General features: G+C 42.6%; 1 protein-coding gene across 7 annotated transcripts in view; it reads right to left on the reverse strand.

Annotated features, from left to right (window-relative positions):
• SLC8A1 (solute carrier family 8 member A1) overlaps positions 1 to 18,716 on the reverse strand; it is a 354,154-nt gene that overhangs the window by 272,522 nt on the left and 62,916 nt on the right. For 4 of the 7 annotated variants that reach the window (XM_079791812.1, XM_079791813.1, XM_079791816.1 and 1 more), the window contains one exon: positions 8,504 to 10,335. In XM_079791812.1, coding sequence (XP_079647938.1) covers positions 8,504 to 10,302 — 1,799 coding nt within the window. In that variant the 5' untranslated portion in view covers positions 10,303 to 10,335. Of the gene's footprint in view, positions 1 to 8,503; positions 10,339 to 11,737; positions 11,772 to 18,716 lie in introns of those variants that run through there. The other 3 variants (XM_079791814.1, XM_079791810.1, XM_079791815.1) reach the window with 2 other exon arrangements.

The following is an 18,716-nucleotide window of genomic DNA, read 5'->3' on the forward strand; positions in this document are numbered from 1 at the left end:
TAATCGTGGCTCTCCTAGAGTGAGGGTGGGGTACAATGTGGTAAAGACATGTTCAAGATTCCAGAAAAGATAAATGACGGCGCTAATTTCTCATTTCCTAGCTGCATGAGCCATGCGGCAGGCAGGGCCACGGCGTCACACGCCTCCTACATGTCCATCCTGGCCTCTGCAAGCCGTTCCCGGGGAGAACAGCCCCGACGAGATGGCACAGATTTCACCGTCAGGCAGTTCTACAGCTAAATTCTAGGTCCTCCCTTATTAGCCGTGTGACCCCCAAAGAGAGTTAGTTTCTCTCTAAGCCTCAACTGTTTCATCTGTAAAATGACTATAATTGCATCCACCTAATAAAGTTGTGCAATGATGGAATCAAATGAATATCCACCTAATAAAGTTGTTGCAATGATGGAATCAAATGAATATTGTAAGAAAAAAGCAGGAAACCTGGCTCTCAATACATTTAAGAACCACTACCACCTTTACCACCACCATCACTTCCAACACCACCACCACAACCAAGACCACCACATCCAAGACCACTACCTCCAACACCAATACCACCAACACGTATAAAACCAATACTTCCACCACCACCAGCATATACAAAACCACCACCTCTAATACCACTGCCACCGTATTCAAAATCACCAACTCCAACACCTTCACCACCACCACCACCAGCAGCATCCTCATTACCACCACAACCTCCACCACCTCACTTTGCAGATAAGATGATCTTAATTAACTTGCTGCAAGTCACAAAGCTAGTGGGGGCCAGGGGTAGAGCTGGAATGGAATCCAAACTGAGGGCTATTCCTAAATCTGTCTTTATCTCAGGAAGTCTAGCACGGAAAAGTGGGGTAATCTTGGTTTTGAGGGTCACCACAGGGCTTCACGGGTACCTAGAACTCCCTATCTCTCATAGCTAAGCCTAAGAAAAATTGTATCTGGAAATGAAATATCCCAGGCTATTTCATTAATATCTGAATTACCGGGTCAAGTGAAATTGGTTGCCCTCTTATCATGAATACAGTAGGTCCTCGGGTTACGTCGGAGATCCGTTCCTATGGTGCGACATAACGCGATTTCCACCGTAAGTCGGAACCCACCTACATAAGCACCTACGTCACTCACATGGACACACACACAGCAGCAATGAAGTGAAACAGTAAAACAATTTAAAAGAATGATATCAATCCCTGCCCTTTACCGGTGGTAAATAAATAATAAAATAGATAAAGCACATATGTACATATGTCGAAATGACGGAACTTTTTATATATATATAAATAAGTGGGAGATGGTGACGTAACCACGAAACGACGTACGTGGAGTCCGACGTAACCCAGGACTGCCTGTACCAGCCTGGAAGGCAACGTCTGCTCTGGGCTCTGTTTTTGCCCCCCTTGCCTCCACATCTTCAACTGTCACCAAAGCACACAAGGCCTTCTCCCCGGTCTGACCCCGTGGAGACCCTGGTAAGAAGGAAAGAACAGGTCATCTGGAGCCCCAGTCCCCAGGAGAAAGGCAGGAAACGGACAGGCATTGTTTATTTCGCCTGGCTCTACAATGAGACAGCTGTATGGGCCTGTGAAAAGAATGAGTCCTGGCTGGCTCCACCTTTGGCACATGGATGGGTATTACGTCGGTGGTATGTCGAGCCAGGAGAGGAAGCAAAGGAGGAGATTTCCTTTCATTCTGCCCATATTGTCAACTTTCCCTCCCAGGACCTTCTGGACTCCCCACTACCAGGTCAGACAGTGCCAGGCAGTGCGGGAAGCCAGCAGCCAACGTCCGCTAGCGGCTGCAGCCTTCGCCTGCTCAGTGAGCACCCTCCCCAGGCTCTCCTCCGTGGCTCCCCCGGGGCTGTGATAAAGATCATCTTTGGTGCCACTCACCCACCTTCCATTTTGGCCGTTCTCTCTTCCTTTCCTGTTCCCTGGCTTGGAGCCACTTCTATTCGACTGTTGCAAAGAGAACACTTGATTGCATGGCATTTACAGTCGTGGGGGCCTAACAGCGTTCCCAGCCTAAAGAAAGAATCTCCCAGGAGCAGATTTCCTTAGCCGTGATGGAACATGATGGAGACTCGGGGTGGGACAAAAGTAGCTTCACAGTTTTTCAAATGGAAAATAACACATAATTAATAATTAACAATGTAAAAATAAACTCTGTGTGTCCAGTACTCACAACTGTCAACCTACCTTTGCCCAACCCTGTATTTTACAGGAAAACCTCTACGGTTCTCAAGATATCGTAACCCGTAGAAAATTTTCTACACCTCAGCCAACAAGGACAGAGCAGCTCAGCAGCAAATAATCCTGTTTGAGGTGTTCTAGCCTCAAGGTTGCTCCATTCAAAAGAATTAAGCATGCTTAAATCTCTTTCCCTGAGTTACCAGTGTCCTCGGGAAAGAAAACCAAAGAAGATTTCTTCCCACTTTGCAATTTAGTGTAAAATCTGCTCAGGTTTTACCAGGATAATGGCAACACACTGGGTAACTCTGAGACAAATGCAGGGACAGTGGGAGGCAAAACGGGTTAAAGGGATGCTCAAGCGGTCATAGGACTGAAGTAAGGCAAAAACCATTTTCTTGAGACCAAGGAGCAATTCACAAAGTACAAAACAAAGTACTGATGTTTTACTTGAAATCCAGAAAATTTTCTTTAGAAACGACGAGAGGCAATGTGGTACAGAAGGGCAAGCACACAAGCTTACTTTTTTTCAAGTAGATCAGCTACGTGATTTATTTTTAAAATTTTTATATTATTGTAGTAAAAACACTTCCCATGAGATCTACCCTCTTAACAGATGTTTAAGTCTACAGTACAATACTGTTAACTACGAGCACAATGTCAGACAGCAGATCCTTGGAACTTACTTGTTTTGCATTACTGAAACTTTATACCTGTCAATCAGTAACTCCCTATTTCCCCTACCCTGGCTCCTGGCAACCACAGTTCTCCCTGCTTCTGTGAATGACTGCTTTAGATACTTCATATACATATACGTAGAATCATGCAGTATTTGTCCTTCCCAGACTGCCTTAAGGGATATATACTCAGATTAATTTAAATGCCCTCATAATGATTTAAAGTCCCATTAAAGAAAACAAATGTTCACTGAACCTTTCATTACATTTGATGACAATCCTGTCTGTTTAGCGAAATTGTCCCATACTCTCAGGTTTACCAAGATAAGGCTCCACCTGGAAATGCACATTACATTTTCTCTCCAAGTACACCTTCCATCCTTCAAAAGTAAATGCAGATATTTTTGTCGAGAATTAGGACTTCTCCTACAGCTTACACTATGTCTTCATAATGATGTTTGTACTTATCAAAATATGAGCTTCCTCATCTCCCACTTTATAGTATAAGGAGAATTTTTTTCTATTTCCTGCATAATGATTTGTCCAGTGTTGGGCACAAATCAGAGCTTATTAAGTATGTGCAATCGACTGACATATAAATTCTTCTCCAGCCTTGAACTAGGGAAGTATTTAGCCCCCTATATAATGGCTTTGAATGATGACTCAGGAAGGAGTCCATAATTTAAACAGTTCAGTGTGTCTAAACTATGAAACCTCCTCATTTGCTAAGATGAAATTTCTTTACATAACTATATTATAAGCCCAAACTCTAATTAGCAGTGGGAAATGAGATTACAAGAGCAAGCAAGGCAATCTGGTTGCCATGGTAAACAACCCTTATGCACATAATCACTTAAGGCTCTGGCAGTAGTGAATTCAAAGCCATAAATGTGTGTGCGGTTTTTGTTTTTTTTTACTTTCACCCTATTATTCATAAAAGCACATGCATCTACAAAAACACTTCTTGTAGTTATAGTTTAGATTTGCAGATTTGTGGTTTGATTCTAAGAAGCGATATTTCAGTCTGAAAAGATAAACAGAAAAATCCATTAAAATCCTAGAATTATTCCAGGTAAATTTCTTAATTAGCATATTACCCAGTCAAGTTTTATGTCAATGTAAAATATGTATTTTTTTACTTTAGTTAAGTAGGTTAAGTTTTCATAGGCTAAATGTAGTTGATTAAATTCTTCTGCCATAAAGTAAATATTCACTATGTTGGACTCAAGATAATATGAGCTAATAGCCTTTCTTGTCTAACGTTATTTTCTCTAGTATTTTTCATCATCTCTGATTCCCCAAACACACATAATTATTCTTCTGATCACTTCAAATTTTCTTAATATTTTTATGTCTTTTCTTTCTTTCTTTCTTCTTTTTTTTTTTTACAGCTGGCTGCCTTCTTGTATTACATATTTGGCTACTTTCAGAATTGAATTACTCTCTCCTATAGCGAGGTATTTATTCCTTCAAATTCTATAAAGCAAAAGGATACTGGTAATACAAACAGCAAAAGCAAAATATTTATTTTCCCTGGAATATAATAATAATAATTTCATAAAATCTATATAATAATAAAATTTTATTTAATTCTATCTTTCTCCCCCCAAAACGTAAATGTTTAGTGTCAAGTATCTATATTAGTTGTCCTGTGTATTTTATTTCCTAGTTAATGAAGTTATAATCATACTTGAAAATGTAATAGTTGTTAAACTTAATTTGGGACAAAGCCATTTCATAATGAATATGCTGTGTCTGAAATGCCCAGTAAACTGATTTGCTAAGCAATATATTATATAAATTTTCCAACCTACATACTTTGTTTTTCAACTCTACATTTAAAACATATAATATTAAATGCTGATGATCTTTTTGAGTTGTCTTCCAAATATGATATTAATGCTGAGCTATAGCTAAGTACTATAATTAAATTTGATTTGTCTCTATATTAATTAATTAACCTAAACATTTTCTGCAATAGTGAAGCTAAGTTAGATATTAGAAGACAAAGCAACATTTTATAATAATTATTACCACTAAAATAGCATCATTAAAGAACAACCATAGTAGCATGCCAACTTTGTGGATATCACCTACCAAACCACAAACCAAAGTAGCATATTCTTCATTTATTTTTTTTTATTAGCTCTTAACATAAGACAGAATTCCCTGTTGAAAGTCAAGATTAGCTGGCATGAGTTTAGTATTTGTCATTGCTTGAGTTTATACAAATGCATGTGCTGCTAATTATATCTATTTAATGGGTTTTTCCATTATAATTTTAAAATGTTTTGCCAAGAATACATTTTATTAGAGACCACAAGCACCACTTATCACTTATCAGTATTTTTCTCAAATATAGACTTTGATCTTAAAAAGATCAGACTGAAATAATTCAACTCATTTATATAAAAATATAAATTAATAGGCATAGACATAGTTATAAATTTAAATGATTTCTGTACTAAAAATAAGATCAAAGATTAGGAATCTATTATGTTCTTAAAACGCAAGATTCAATAAAGCTGACTGCCTCTTTATCTCCATCCCTGATTAGACTGGATCCTATTTCTGTCTTGGTTAATGGCTTCTTAAAATTAGACAGCCTTTAAATCCAGACATTTCCAGGAATCGTGCTATGGTATTCTGGAAAGAATCATAAATTCTGGCTTTGTGCATAGCATTAAACAAACAAACAAAATTTTTTTTGAAGTATTTAATGAAACTCAGTGGTGTCAACAGTCCTCTTTATGTATTGTAGGTTTTTAAGAAAATAATCTTTTGAGATTAACTGTGTAATTAATTGGAGGAGATAAGAATTCATCCTTAAAGATAAATTGCATTGATTCTATATAGTTCAATTTCACTGTATGAGGACAAAACTCTCTCATTTGGATCTGACTGTGTGGACCTGACATTGGAAGCAACTACCAGAAATAAAATATCCATAAAAAGTATACAGTGAGGGACCACTGATAATCCTTGGCGCCTATTTTAAGTCTAAGTCTCACTCATCCAAACAAATACATTTAAACAACAGACCTATTAAGCATCTACTAAGTTATTCATCAGTCATAAAACTCTATGAGGTAAAAATAAAAATTCTAGAAAAAGAAAAATATATAGGGGTGTAATTTTATTCAACTTATAAATAAAAATGTTTTGCCATTTCTAAAACTTCATATTTCCACTTAGCAAATAAAATTCAGTAAGAGATTTTAAAACTAGGAACTGGTGATTGGTCTAGAATAGTCCTAAGAACATGTATACAGAGATGCCATATTGATAATTCCAATTCTTAAGACCACTTTTCACAAGATATATAAATTTCTAAAGCTGGAGTTTGGCAATACTCCTTCCTTTGCAAGAATTCAATCAATCTAATGGCATAGGGTGAGTGTTTTACATGGAGCTGGCAGAATAGAAAATGATTCTATCAATCACTCAGTCTCCCCACCCCCCCCTTCTGATTCTGCACTGTGCCCAAAAGAAGGTTATTTATTTATGGTTTGGTAAAAGTCCTGGATAGCAGAGTACATAGGAAAAGCCTCTCAGATAAACAAGTACAGAGCCATTATTAAGAGAAAGCAAGACCAATTTTTCATAAGAAAACATTCTAAGTAAAATGAATAAATACAAAATACCAATTTGGACATATTTAAGGGCTACCCTTGTGAGTTCATTTAGTAACATGCAATACTCCTTTAATAATAAGTAATACACTTTTACATGGCCTACAAAGTGCTATCTATTACAAGAGAATTCAATAACTGAAATGATTAGAAAATATAATGAGAAAGAATTCCTAGCAAAGGAATAGAGCTTGTGCTTGTATGCTAACCTGGGCAGGATCACATTCAACACAAGGCCTTTGGGAAAATCCTTCCTGGGAATGCAGGCTATTCATTTGGTACTACACTACTTATTACCTTTTAATGAAGCAACTGTCCTAACAAAATACATCTTACTAAGTGAAACGTTAACATTATAAGAACCAACATAAAACAGATAGTCATCAAAAGCAACCCCCACCCTCCACACACATCCAAGGATAGATGTTGTAATCACTGTTTTGCTTGATTTCATTGAGATATCACACTCAGTAATTGTTCATGTATGTAATACAGTGTCAAAGACATTGGAAGGCTCAAAAATATCTGCTCCCTCTGCCCACCTCCCCCCCCCCCCCCCCACCACACACACACTTCTATGTTTGTTTTCTCTATACTTATAGCAGGAGAAATTTCAACTTGGAAAGAATGTACTTGCCATTTGACATATAGATGCCGTTTACACAAGTTAACCATTTATACCAAGCAAAGGCTAACACGGGCCAAATAAACAAGGTTTAAGTTTATGTGGGCCACAAGAAAACGAAAGCTTCAATTTTCATCGAAATGTAGGATTATTTTGAAAAGTATAGTATAAAAAAAAAAGAACAAGAGCAATGATAAAATTAATGTTTTCTTCCTGACACTTGCTTCTCTTCTCTGCTACTGCATTTCCTACTTTGGGGGAAATCTTGTTCACAGTAATTACTTTCCAAACTGACCCAAGGTGAATGTCAGTCATTCTGGACCTGACAGGAGACTTACTTCCTTTCATAATTGTAAATAACTGCTCACACCATTATGTTGGCTGGGCCGCAAAAACATTCACTGTGGGCCACATGCGACCCATGGGCCGCGAGTTTGACATGCTTGATTTATAGAACAAACTACTTTACCATTTTTTCCTGAAATTTCTAAGTTGGCAATGACTCCACCAACATAATAATTCCTATTACTGTCCTTTGTTGCATCGAATCTATTACACATAGTTTCCTTTCTTCCTTCTTTCCAGTTTGGACATTGCTCGAGAAGTCAAATTTTCTGGTTTGCGTTTGATGAGTGTGATAACCCCTCCTAGGCAAGGAAGGAGCGATAGCTCTCTAAATAGCAACTGTCAATGGAAAATTCATGGCACAGCCAGGCACTACATGTCACAATGTTGGCAAATGTCACGGTAAAGTGGCAAAAGGAAGAATAAATTGTTGTCCACTTCTCTGACCTGCGCCCTGTCAATTAGGATGCTTGTATAGAAACATTTCTCTCCCCATCACTATATCAGTAGGGTAACGGGTTTGTTTCACCAGGCAAAGTAAAATGAGACTCGAATGAAATAAGAGCTATATGACTTTTTCCATGTTGGCATAAAACTGAAAAAGCAGGATTGGTCATTAAGTTATAATTAAGTCTTAACATTTAAGCAAAACATCATCTTACATTGTCACAAAACCACAGTGTCAGATAAAAGCAGCACCGATTGTTCCAGACAGCCCTGGTAGCCAGGAAATTCTTTTCAGAGGTATCTCTCCTTTGGATTTTCCCAATTAGTACTCAGTAATGAAGTCAGGCACCTGATGTGATGATTTAAACATTCCCTTACTGTGTGTATATCATGTGATCCAAATTAAGATCTCTGTGTATAGAGTATACTGATGGTACGTGAGTGAGGGTTGAGATTTGAAAGTGTTCTGGTATAGTAACTATTCCATTCCTTGTATGCCATTTAATTTAAAAGGACATGCATGCATTCTCACATCCACAAACACTCAACACACGTGCATGTATATATATATAAAAAAGGACTTACACAATTTCATCGTTCTCGAATTCGAGCTCTCCACAGGTGTCCTCAAAGTCTTCTCCTCCACCTCTGGCAGTTCCTTCGACGGTTTTATAGGGGACGATAACATTTCCTCGAGCTCCAGATGTTCTCAATACTTTCACCTCCATGATGCCAATGCTCTCGCTCACATGAGTCACGGGTTCCTCAAAAGTAAAGATGCCCGCGTGGTCATCATCAAAGATAGTCACGGTGGCAGTAGAGGGAGAGCCAAGGCAAGCGAGTGTGGAAACGTGATTGGCTTCTAGTATGCCATCTTCTGAAGCTTCAGCAGACACTTTGACATTGCTGAGATGCACAAGGAAATTTTCATCCTCCTCGAAGATGTCATCATCGATGATGCCAACTCTGATCTCCTTCTGGGTCTCACCCGGCTTAAAGACCACAGTCCCTTCAGTAAATTCATAATCAGACCCAGCGTTGGCTGTGCCATCCTCGGTTCTGAAGTCAACAAACACAGTGTTGGTCAGATCGCCACCTCTGCGGATGATGGTCAGGGCCACAGTGCCACAGTTCTCCAGACACTGATAGGTCCCTTGCTCAAAGAAGATCTTACTGACAGGGTCGGTTTCAGCCACTTCTGTGTTGACCTCGTGCATGCTGACAGCCTTCCTTGCTTGGTCCGCTGCGTGCCTCTTTAAGATGTTGCCCGCCCCAGTCATCAGGCGAGTAGCTTGAATACGGTAAAAGGCTCGACTTTTTTGCTGCTGACTCAGGACTTGGTAGTTAGCTAATTCTATTAATTGCTCTATTTCTTTATCCGGATGCTTCTGTTTGAGCTCCTTCAGAATCCTAGCCATTTCTCGCCTAGCCTCTTCATCGTCCTGGTCCCTCTCATCCACCTCCAGAACTAGAGCGCCATCTAAGAAGTTGTCAACATGGGAATTGACCACTTTCCCATCCATTTCAATTTCAGTCTTGGAGGATGGCCTGTCTCCTTCATGTTCAATAATCATTCCCCTCTGCTTGCCAGCCCGGTACCTCTTGTAGACATACTTGTAGAACAGAAGCCTCCTATCTGCTACCCAAGCAAACACAACACAGATGGGAAAGAAGAAGAAAGTAAGCAAACCTTCCCAGACCTCCACCACCCCAGGAGAGATGACAGACAGAATAATGTAAAGCCAGGTGTAGGCAAAGATGCTCCAGGCCGCCGTCACAAAGAACACACGCAGGTGCTTAATCTTCCTGGTCTCTCCATCCGGGACCACGTAAACACAAAGCGCGATGATGATGAACATATTGAACGCAGCACTTCCCACGATGGTGCTAGGACCCAGGTCTCCGGCAGTGAAGTTGTGGCCACACACTTCAATGACTGAAAGGAGGATCTCTGGAGCAGAAGACCCCAGGGCCATCAAGGTCAGGTTGGACACCGTCTCGTTCCAGATCCTCACAGTTGTCTTGGTGGTCTCTCCATTTGGCTTCTTGATGGTTATTTCCTTTTCTTGAGATGTGATGACTTCTATAGAGGACATGAACCGGTCGGCAATGATAGAGACTCCGAGAAACATGTAGACCATGGCCACAAAATACACAGTGGCTCTCGCAATTTTGTCCCCAAAGGAAGGGTCTTGGGGCTCCCAAATGGGTAAAATCACCCCTTTCTTACAGTAATATGAGCCAGTACACTCGTTCGTTTTATTGCCTTCTCCTTCCATTTCTGTCTCTGCGCTTATATGGTCCACATGGGAAAATAAGACAGCCACGATGACTAACAGATGAAATCCCAGCGAGAAGGTGGGTGAGAGACTTGCTCGCAGCATGTTGTACAACGGCTGACTTCCAGCTATCCCAACCTACTGGTAGAAATAAGATGGGGGTTGGGTAGGAAAAGGAATCACATCATTAGAGCCAGATCCAAAGCATGACTAATTACTTATTTTTATTAATCTTACCAATGATTTGCTTATACCTTACCATCCCACCATCTATGGTGAATCATTATTCTAAGAGCCCATCGGGGATTAAGTCACTGTCTCTGCTTGTAGATTTTTTTACATGCAGTCCCCCTTCACTGAGCAATGTACACAGTTGTCTTAATGGAAAAGAACAGTTCGATTATAGCTTTGCATTGCTGTATGCATATTTATGCATGCTAACAGCCAATTCGAAAAACACAACAAACTTCTTAAGCATTAAATAATTTTCTCCTTGTTGCTAAAGCAGATTTTCTTTTACATTTTGGTTAGTACAATCACCTTCCAGAAAATGTCTCATTGCCAAAATCACCTTATTAAGATTGATGCTTTAGTGGCGGTCCTGAGGTGTCATGGATGAGGCGATTAGGGTCAGGAATGTTACCTCTTAAGTCATCTCTCCTTCCATTAATATTATTTGATGTTTTTCTAATCCTTTGTAAAGCCTTTGTAAAGTGGGGTTAGAAACTGCTGTGGAAGATTTTGCTAATTTTATAAACCTAAATAACTCTAAGAAAAAGACCAAAAAAAAACCCAAAAAAAACAACAACGATGGTTTGAAGTTCGGACTTTAAAAATCCTACCAAACAGGGCCTGGTCTTAAACTCTGGAGTACCCCCTTACACTTGGAAACACAGAGAAATCTTCACGTTTGCCTGCAATCAAAGGTCTGTGTTATTCATACTTGAAGGGAAAATTCTGCTTTAATGCAATATTTCCACACATTGAGTACAGTTTTTAAAAGCATGTTTGATGAGAGCATATTTCCTCCTAATTTTCAGCAAGCCCAGGTCTCCTGATGCATTAGCAGCTGGGCAGCGGGTTCTACAAGCACAGCTCTTCACATCTGCGTACGGATCTGGCTAGCTACTCCGCAGGCTGTCCGCAACAGGAAAGGGAGACAAGCAGGCCCGAGATTGGTGGTGTGTGTAAGACTCTTGCCTGGCAGGCTGTGAAATCAGCGTTACCAGCCATAAAGTGTTCCTTCTCCGTGTTGATGTCATACTTTCCATGATCCTTCTAAAACACATCTTAGTTCTATTGAGGGTTCAAGTGACCAAAAAGCACAGGAGCGATAATTCCATCTCAATGAGCTCATGTGGCAGGATGACAGTGACCACAAAGTGACATATGATGAAGGGCTGCAGGCAATTAGGATTATGGCAACAGAGTCACTGAGCAGCACAAAGCTTGGAAAGCAAAGCAAAGCAGTGGACTGAGCCACCACGGCTCTACATTCTCCCAGCCGATTAGGCACAACGCAGCTCGGACCTTACATCACCTCTGCCTCCGGGGCTCAGTGGGATGGAGGAGGGTCTGCTCCAAGTCAGGGTAACTTTGGTCTGGAAGGTCCGTTATGACAGCAGGCAAAGTGGTGATAGGAAGGGGTCCTGAGTCAGAACACAGCCTTGTGGCCTAATAAAAAGTTCGAAGTGGAGCCGGATTAGAGCCTTTCATAGCCTCAGGCTGTCTGAGTCTACCCCCTTCCCTCGCCCTCCCCCATTCACCTGCCTTCTCTGGCCCATGTTGGTTAGCTGCTGATGGCTTACACTGGAAACTGCACCAGGGTCCAGCACATTCTTGCAGACCTTCAGAGAGCCCACCCGCCATCACTTAAAGCGCTTTGTAGCTCATCGCTGTTGGGAGAGAAGCTCTGACATTTTTCCCACACAAAAGAAGACACAACAGAGGGTTGTGGTGGTAGAATTCCATTCTAAGTAAAAGGCAGAAAAACAGAAGCATATGTCAGAATATGCAAAAGTTCATGGTCACTGTGGCTGCTTGTTCAGACATGATAGGGCTTGAGTGGGTTGTAGGATCTCTTAAAACAAGGTGACATTGAACCAGCTGCAAGAGTGGTAGAAGGTCTAGTTCTAACTCCCTTACGCAGCCGTTTTATTCCACAAATATTTATCTGTGCCACCTAATAGGTATTTCAGAATGACCTGCTAGACTCTCTTCTAGATCCCAAGAATTGGTCAATGAATTAAAAAAAAAAAAAAAGTATCGGTCCTCACAGACCTTATATTCCAGTGGAAGGAGACAAACAAATAAATGCAAATGTCAGATGGGGAGAAGTGTTGTAGTGGAGTGGGGAGAACATAAGGGGACAGGAGTAAGAGTGTGTGTAGTGTGTGTGTGTATGTGTGTGTGTACACACATATGGCATGGATGACTTATACTGGATGGTGAAGAAAGTCTTTCTGATAAGGGGACAGTTGAGCGAATTCCTGAAGGAAGCAAGGGACCAAGCCTTATGGATGCATATCTGCAAGAAGAGAATTCCAGGTAAGTGCCAAGACCCTGATGAATGGAACTGTGCTTCGCATAGTCTAAGGAAACACAGAGAAACCAGTGCGAAGAGAGGGCGATGAGCGAAGGGAGCAAGGCTCAGGGATGGGAGCTCCATGGGGAAGGACCATTAGGGGCACTGAGGCCACTGCAAGGCGCTGACTTTGACTATGAGGAAGATGGGAATCACAGGGAGGTTCTGATCACAAGTATAATATGAGCTGACCTTCCTTTTAAAAAGGACCTCTCTGCTGTTCAGTGGAGAAGGACTATAGGGACAAGGGTAGAAACAAAAAGACCAGCTTTGGACCATTATAAAAAAATCTGTTTCATAAATGATCCCAACGTCTGGCAGGTATAAAAATGATACAGTAGAGATCTCAAGTTTAAAAGGGAGAAAGACAGACTGGTAGTGACCCTTTTGGAAGATTGGCAAGCAAAAGGTATTGGGAGCCTGTAAGGATCAGGAAGGGTGAGCAGCTGCTCAGAGAGTGATACAGAAGAGAGAGAATAAACACCAAACGGAGATTCAAACCTGGGCCTGCCTCTGAGACTATGGTTAACCACTGCCTTCAAAATGCTGCCAAATCTCATCATCACTTTCTTCCCATTTCAGCCAAAATGAACTTCCTAACGTGCAGGTCTGACTCTCTCGCTCCCCTTAAAGCTCTTCATTGCTTGCCTATTGCCCTGAAGACAAACCCAAACCCCTCAATAGGCTGTTCAGATCCTTTAGGATGTAGCCTCTGAGTTCTAGAATATGGAAAGTCTCATTTGCGGAACATGAAAACACTTGCTTGCTGCCAGGTCTTTGAATATTGTGTTTTCTGCGCCCCATACTATTTTCCTTCTTAGAAGCAAGTTTCAAAATAGCGCAACAGCAAATAACAGCCGAGTGCCTGAGAGAATAACACTAGGTCCCATTCTCAAACACTATCCCAGACACCATGCTGGATTCTTTTCATGTATCATTACGCCTAATACTCACAAGAACCAGCATTGCTGTGTTACACAACTCCTACTGATGCCACTTCCATTATAGCGCCCCCTGTGGATGCACAGTGCACAGCTCCCTAACAATAACCTAAGCAGTAGATACCATTGGCCCATTTTGGAGGTGGGAGAACTGAGGCTCAGACAGGTTGAGCACTTGTTAAAAGTCATACAGGTGTGGTAGGCAGTTAGACAGACATGAGCAAAGCAAGGAAGATAGGCCAGGAACAGAAGGTCACCAAGAAGGAAAGCCCTGGGTGTCTAGCATCAAGCAAAACTGGGAAAACAAGGACCCAAGGACCTTGCCCCAGGGTAACTTACCGCCCCCCCCCCGCCCCGCCCCAGCTGGTCATGTGGTTTAGACCCCTTGACCTTGCACAGCCCTGGTCAGATGGTTCAGGCCCTCCCCTCACCTTTCCTCCCATGGCATGTTGCTAGTCATGGGGTTAGCTACCCCTAGAGAGGGAAAGAAGATGGGAGTGGAGAACAGCCCTTAAGCATTAAGCCCCCAGGACAATGAAGTTCTGAGCCACGTCATAACATCTAGGCCTTGGTTGGGTTTCAGCTCCAGGCCCAGAAAAGTAGCAAAACCAGGGAAGTGATGCCACGGCAGACCTTGGGGCCAGCTGCACGGACTAACTACCCCCTGCCTGGTGTCATCCAATCATGGAGACCAGGACTCTGAAAAGATCCACCTAGAAAGCTGATGAATAGTCTATTGAGATCCTTCCCTGGGACCTCCCCTGACATTTCCACCCTTAAAAGCCCTCAGGACAGAGGACCCAGCGAGCTGTTCCTCTCGGAGGAGCCAGCCTTTCCTGTCTCCTCCCCTTCCCCCCCCCCCCCCAGGTGCTTTACCCTTTCCTTTGTTTCTCAAGCTTCATGAGCCCTTCTTTTGCCTCTGTAACTTGTTTCCTGAGCCCATTTCTTCTATAGCTCACTTTTTCTACCTTTGTGACTTTCTTATTAAGTTTTTGCTTATATTTTGAGTCTTGGCTCTGAATTTTTTCTTAGCCAGAACTCAGGTACTGAGGTTGCTGAACCCAGGTCTGGTCTGACCCCATGGGTCTAACACTTGGTACCATTCTGGCCTCCAACGCAGAAAGTAAACTCTTGAACTGAGATTCAAACCCTGGTCTGTCTCTGAGATGATGTAATTAACTGCTCCATTATATCATTCCTGATAGTATGTGAAGTAATCTTTGAGAACTATTAAACTTGGGCTTGGACGAGCCCATTGGAAAAACCTCTTGGTTTCCCCGCAGGGTAGGAGGGCCTCGGTGGCAAAAGTCCCATGGAAGGTTTCCAACAGCCTGGCTCTTATCTCATGGATTAGAGACTCCAACAGGCAAGCATCGAGAGCTGTGATGTAACATGTGGGCTGGCATGTTCCTAGAGACAGCTGCCCTTCACTCTCCACTCTCCGGCCTTTCGGCGATTACCTGGCAACCTCTTCCTGCTTGCACTCTCGGGCAACCTCTGCCGTCAGCCAAGAAAAAGCCCTGCCCCAACTCACATCTCATAGTATGTTCTTAGCCAAAAGGGGACCAGATGTGCAAGGGTGGGTGAAGCAGTGAAAATCCATCACCACCGTATCAGAGAAAAAGGAAGAGGGCTTCTAAGGTTAACTCAAAAACACTGCAATTGTATTAGAAAACTGTTAGTATTTGTGAAATCAGTGGACACAAACCACTGATATCGCTTATTGGCAATGAAGCAACTGGACAGAACTTTCTGGACTTTTAGCTTTATTCTTTATTAAATTAACGCCAACTCCAAATGCTTGCAGGAAGTGGGATAGGTGTTATGTAAATAATAGTTCCTTCTTCCTTCTTACACCTCCCATCTTTCAGGGTCTTTCCTCTGACATCAGATTCAAGCAGTTCTACTTGACCCTCCTGACTTTCCCCTCAAATCTCCATTTACAAGAAAATTAAGCAGGGAATAGAAGCGGTGGATGTGATGGTCAGTTGTCTGGCCCTGATCTAATCCACCGAACTCTATAACAGGGGGTAGGCTGGTTTTACTGGTAGTTTCCATTCAATGATTGCATTCATGGCCGGTTCTCGCTTAGGAATACCCATTACATCATCCACATGAGTCTGCAGGGCAGGATCAGGAATAACCAAATTATCTTCTGCTCACTATTTATTTTAAAGCAAATCAAACCACCTGGGCACCAGAAGTGGAACTGGCAAAGGACGGTGAGGAGATACCCACCTGAGTGAACTCACTAACCTACGCTGAAGGGAGAGGTCGCAGGAATGGAAGCATGCCCCTGCCTGCACAGACTGCCTGTGTGAATGAAGCCCGAGGAAGAGAAGCCACGGCACAGGCGCGGGGATTAGTGCCGCAGCAGAGCAGCGGGTTCCCTGGGAAGAGCTATCCCTTGACTCAGAGACAAGGAATACCTTCGGCGCGCCCACTAGTCCAGTGCGTGAGGTGGCCTTATCTCATCCTGTTGACTGGCAGCTGGGGTCATTCCAAGGAACTCCTTGTCTCTCGTTCCTCGGGGCCTGGAACTCCCTTCTATGTAATGCTTGCTGATTGAGAGCCTCAAAGCTAAGTAATTAATCTGTTCTAAGGCAGCATTCAAGCAACCACAATTTCTATGCACTACCGACAAAAGCACATCCAAATGCTTCTACACAACGAGCTGATGCCAGAGCGTGACTTTCCTTATCTGACTATTCATCGAGGCTGCAAATTACTGTCCCGGCCCCCCAACCTCGGGCATTCAGGCTTGGCCACACTCAGGAAGGCGCCCTGTTTCCACAGTCTCTCTCCATTACCTTTTTTTTCCAATGAGAGTTTCCTCTTTGCTGCCTGATAAACTGGAACAGGTACTTTCAGGGGACAACAGGCAGTGTGAGGTCCTGTCAGGGACTCAAGCCCTTCAGCCTGAACTTACACGACTAGAGTCAGGATCCTGTCCCATGTCAGAAAACACCCACCACATTCATCCAAGGGAGTGACTGGGGTAACGGTCAGGCACCATGGCCAAAAAAAAAAAAAAGGAAAGATGGGCTTAGGATTTAGGATAACGAAGAAGTTATTAAAAAGTCGTAAAGCTGTACCCCTGGGCCCGTCCCCCTACTTTGTTTTCCTATACAGAACATGGTTTTTCTGTGCTGTACAATTTACCTAACGGTTCTGTTTATTGCCTCTCCCTCTCTAATAGGGCAGGGATCTGTCTCTTTTGTTCACTGATGGAGCTCTGGTTCCCAGAGCAGAGGCTGGCAGATGGACGATGCACAGGACCGGCGCCCTGAGTGAATACAATCAAATAGGGTCGTGTGCTGATTCGCAGAATCTCTGACAGCAAATCCGATCTGGGAGGTGGACCTCGGCACCTGCATTTAAAAATGTTCCCTCAAAGGAGCCAATGCGTGTACTACTAAAATGAGTATCATGCTGAAAAGCCAATGCCGGCGGTAGGTGGAGAAGAGGACCGTGATTGAGCTCCTGGGTAGAGAACCTCTGATGGGGAGAACTGGTCTCCAGCACAAAGAGAGGGGCTGGGGCCTGGACATTTCCCAGCACCGAGCTGTGGGTCTTCCGTGACTTGCTGAATTTTTCTGGAATGCCAAGACCATCCGCTCTGTTGAGAGGGTCCTAATATTTTGGCCATTCTCAACAAAGCCTATCTTCTTTTCCTTTCAGTACAATAAAAAGACATCCAGTTAAGCATCAACCAAAAATCTCCTCAATTGCAAAGGGCCTATAAGAGGCAAAGGGTGTCCAGAATTTAACTTTAAATATATGAACTCTGCATACTGACATGGAAATATGGGCAGGAGGAAGAGAGCTGGAGAATGAAGAGTGTCTTCCAATCATAAATAAGTAATGAGGAATTCAGAGGGAATCCAGAGAGCTCTATGGTAAGCCAGCCAGGATGGCCCCTGATTCATTACACCAGTGCCAAGGGGACTGTAAGGACCCGGGTTGGAGCATTTATGACAATAATGACTAAAACCAGTGATTGAGCCCTCGCTTTGTCCCAGATGTTACACTGATTGCTCTGCAGCCACTCTCCCTGACCTCTCTGACAACACAGCAAGGAGGCACTACAGTGCCATTTTACAAGGGAGAAAAATAAACCTTTCATAAAAGTAAACTGGCTGAAGTCAGGCAAACACATGTGACAGGCACTTTGGATTATACCATAACGATTTCCCATACGGCGGCACCTTTTCGTTTGCTCGCTTGTTTGTTTTCACTATGTAGGTGAAACTACTGCTCTGTGGCAGCAAGAGCTCCTTCGGTACTTAGTACGGCATAGCCTTCCTCCCACCCGAAGACATGTGCTAGTTTGCACCATCTCATCAGAGCCTGGCATGTTCCCCTGCCGGTCTCCTGCCTCCCCAGGCCCCAAGGAAGGGTTTTGTAAGCACCCCTATGCATCCCAAAGCAAGGAAAAGATGATCCATTTAGAGGGTCACCAGCTAAAATCTGAGGTCTAAAGTCACATCAAAGTCATGTAATAATCTCAAGGTTTTTCCACTTGGTCGGGGAAAAAAAAAAAAAAGAGAGAAGGAACTCTTAGCAGTGAGCAAGCAAAGCCAAACTAAAAGAGGACAATGAGTAGAGCTGGGAGAATATCCAATTTTAGCATAAAACATTAATACTTTGCTCAAATAATAAAAAAATCAATATTTTTTGAAGAATTTCAATGCAGCTCACAGATGTCTTAGGGTTATGACATTAAACAATTTTTTTTTTAAACTGGTAAGTTATCCAAAGAAATGGGAACACAACACATTCATTCACGGTCTTGTCTGCCAAGCATTTCTTAGACACTCGTGTGTGCCAGATACTGTGTTGCAAAGATGGGTAAGACAATATCCCCACTGAGGCTCACATTCTAGTGGGGGGGGGGGGGTCCAAGAGTCAAGGAGTGGGTCCCCTTTGTGGAAGACAGAACTCTTCCGTTCCTCGGGAATCACAGCAACAGGGAGGCTTCCCAGGCCTTCAGA

The sequence above is a fragment of the Cnephaeus nilssonii genome (genome assembly GCF_951640355.1).
Source record: "Cnephaeus nilssonii genome assembly, chromosome: 15".
Taxonomy (NCBI): Eukaryota; Metazoa; Chordata; class Mammalia; order Chiroptera; family Vespertilionidae; genus Cnephaeus; species Cnephaeus nilssonii.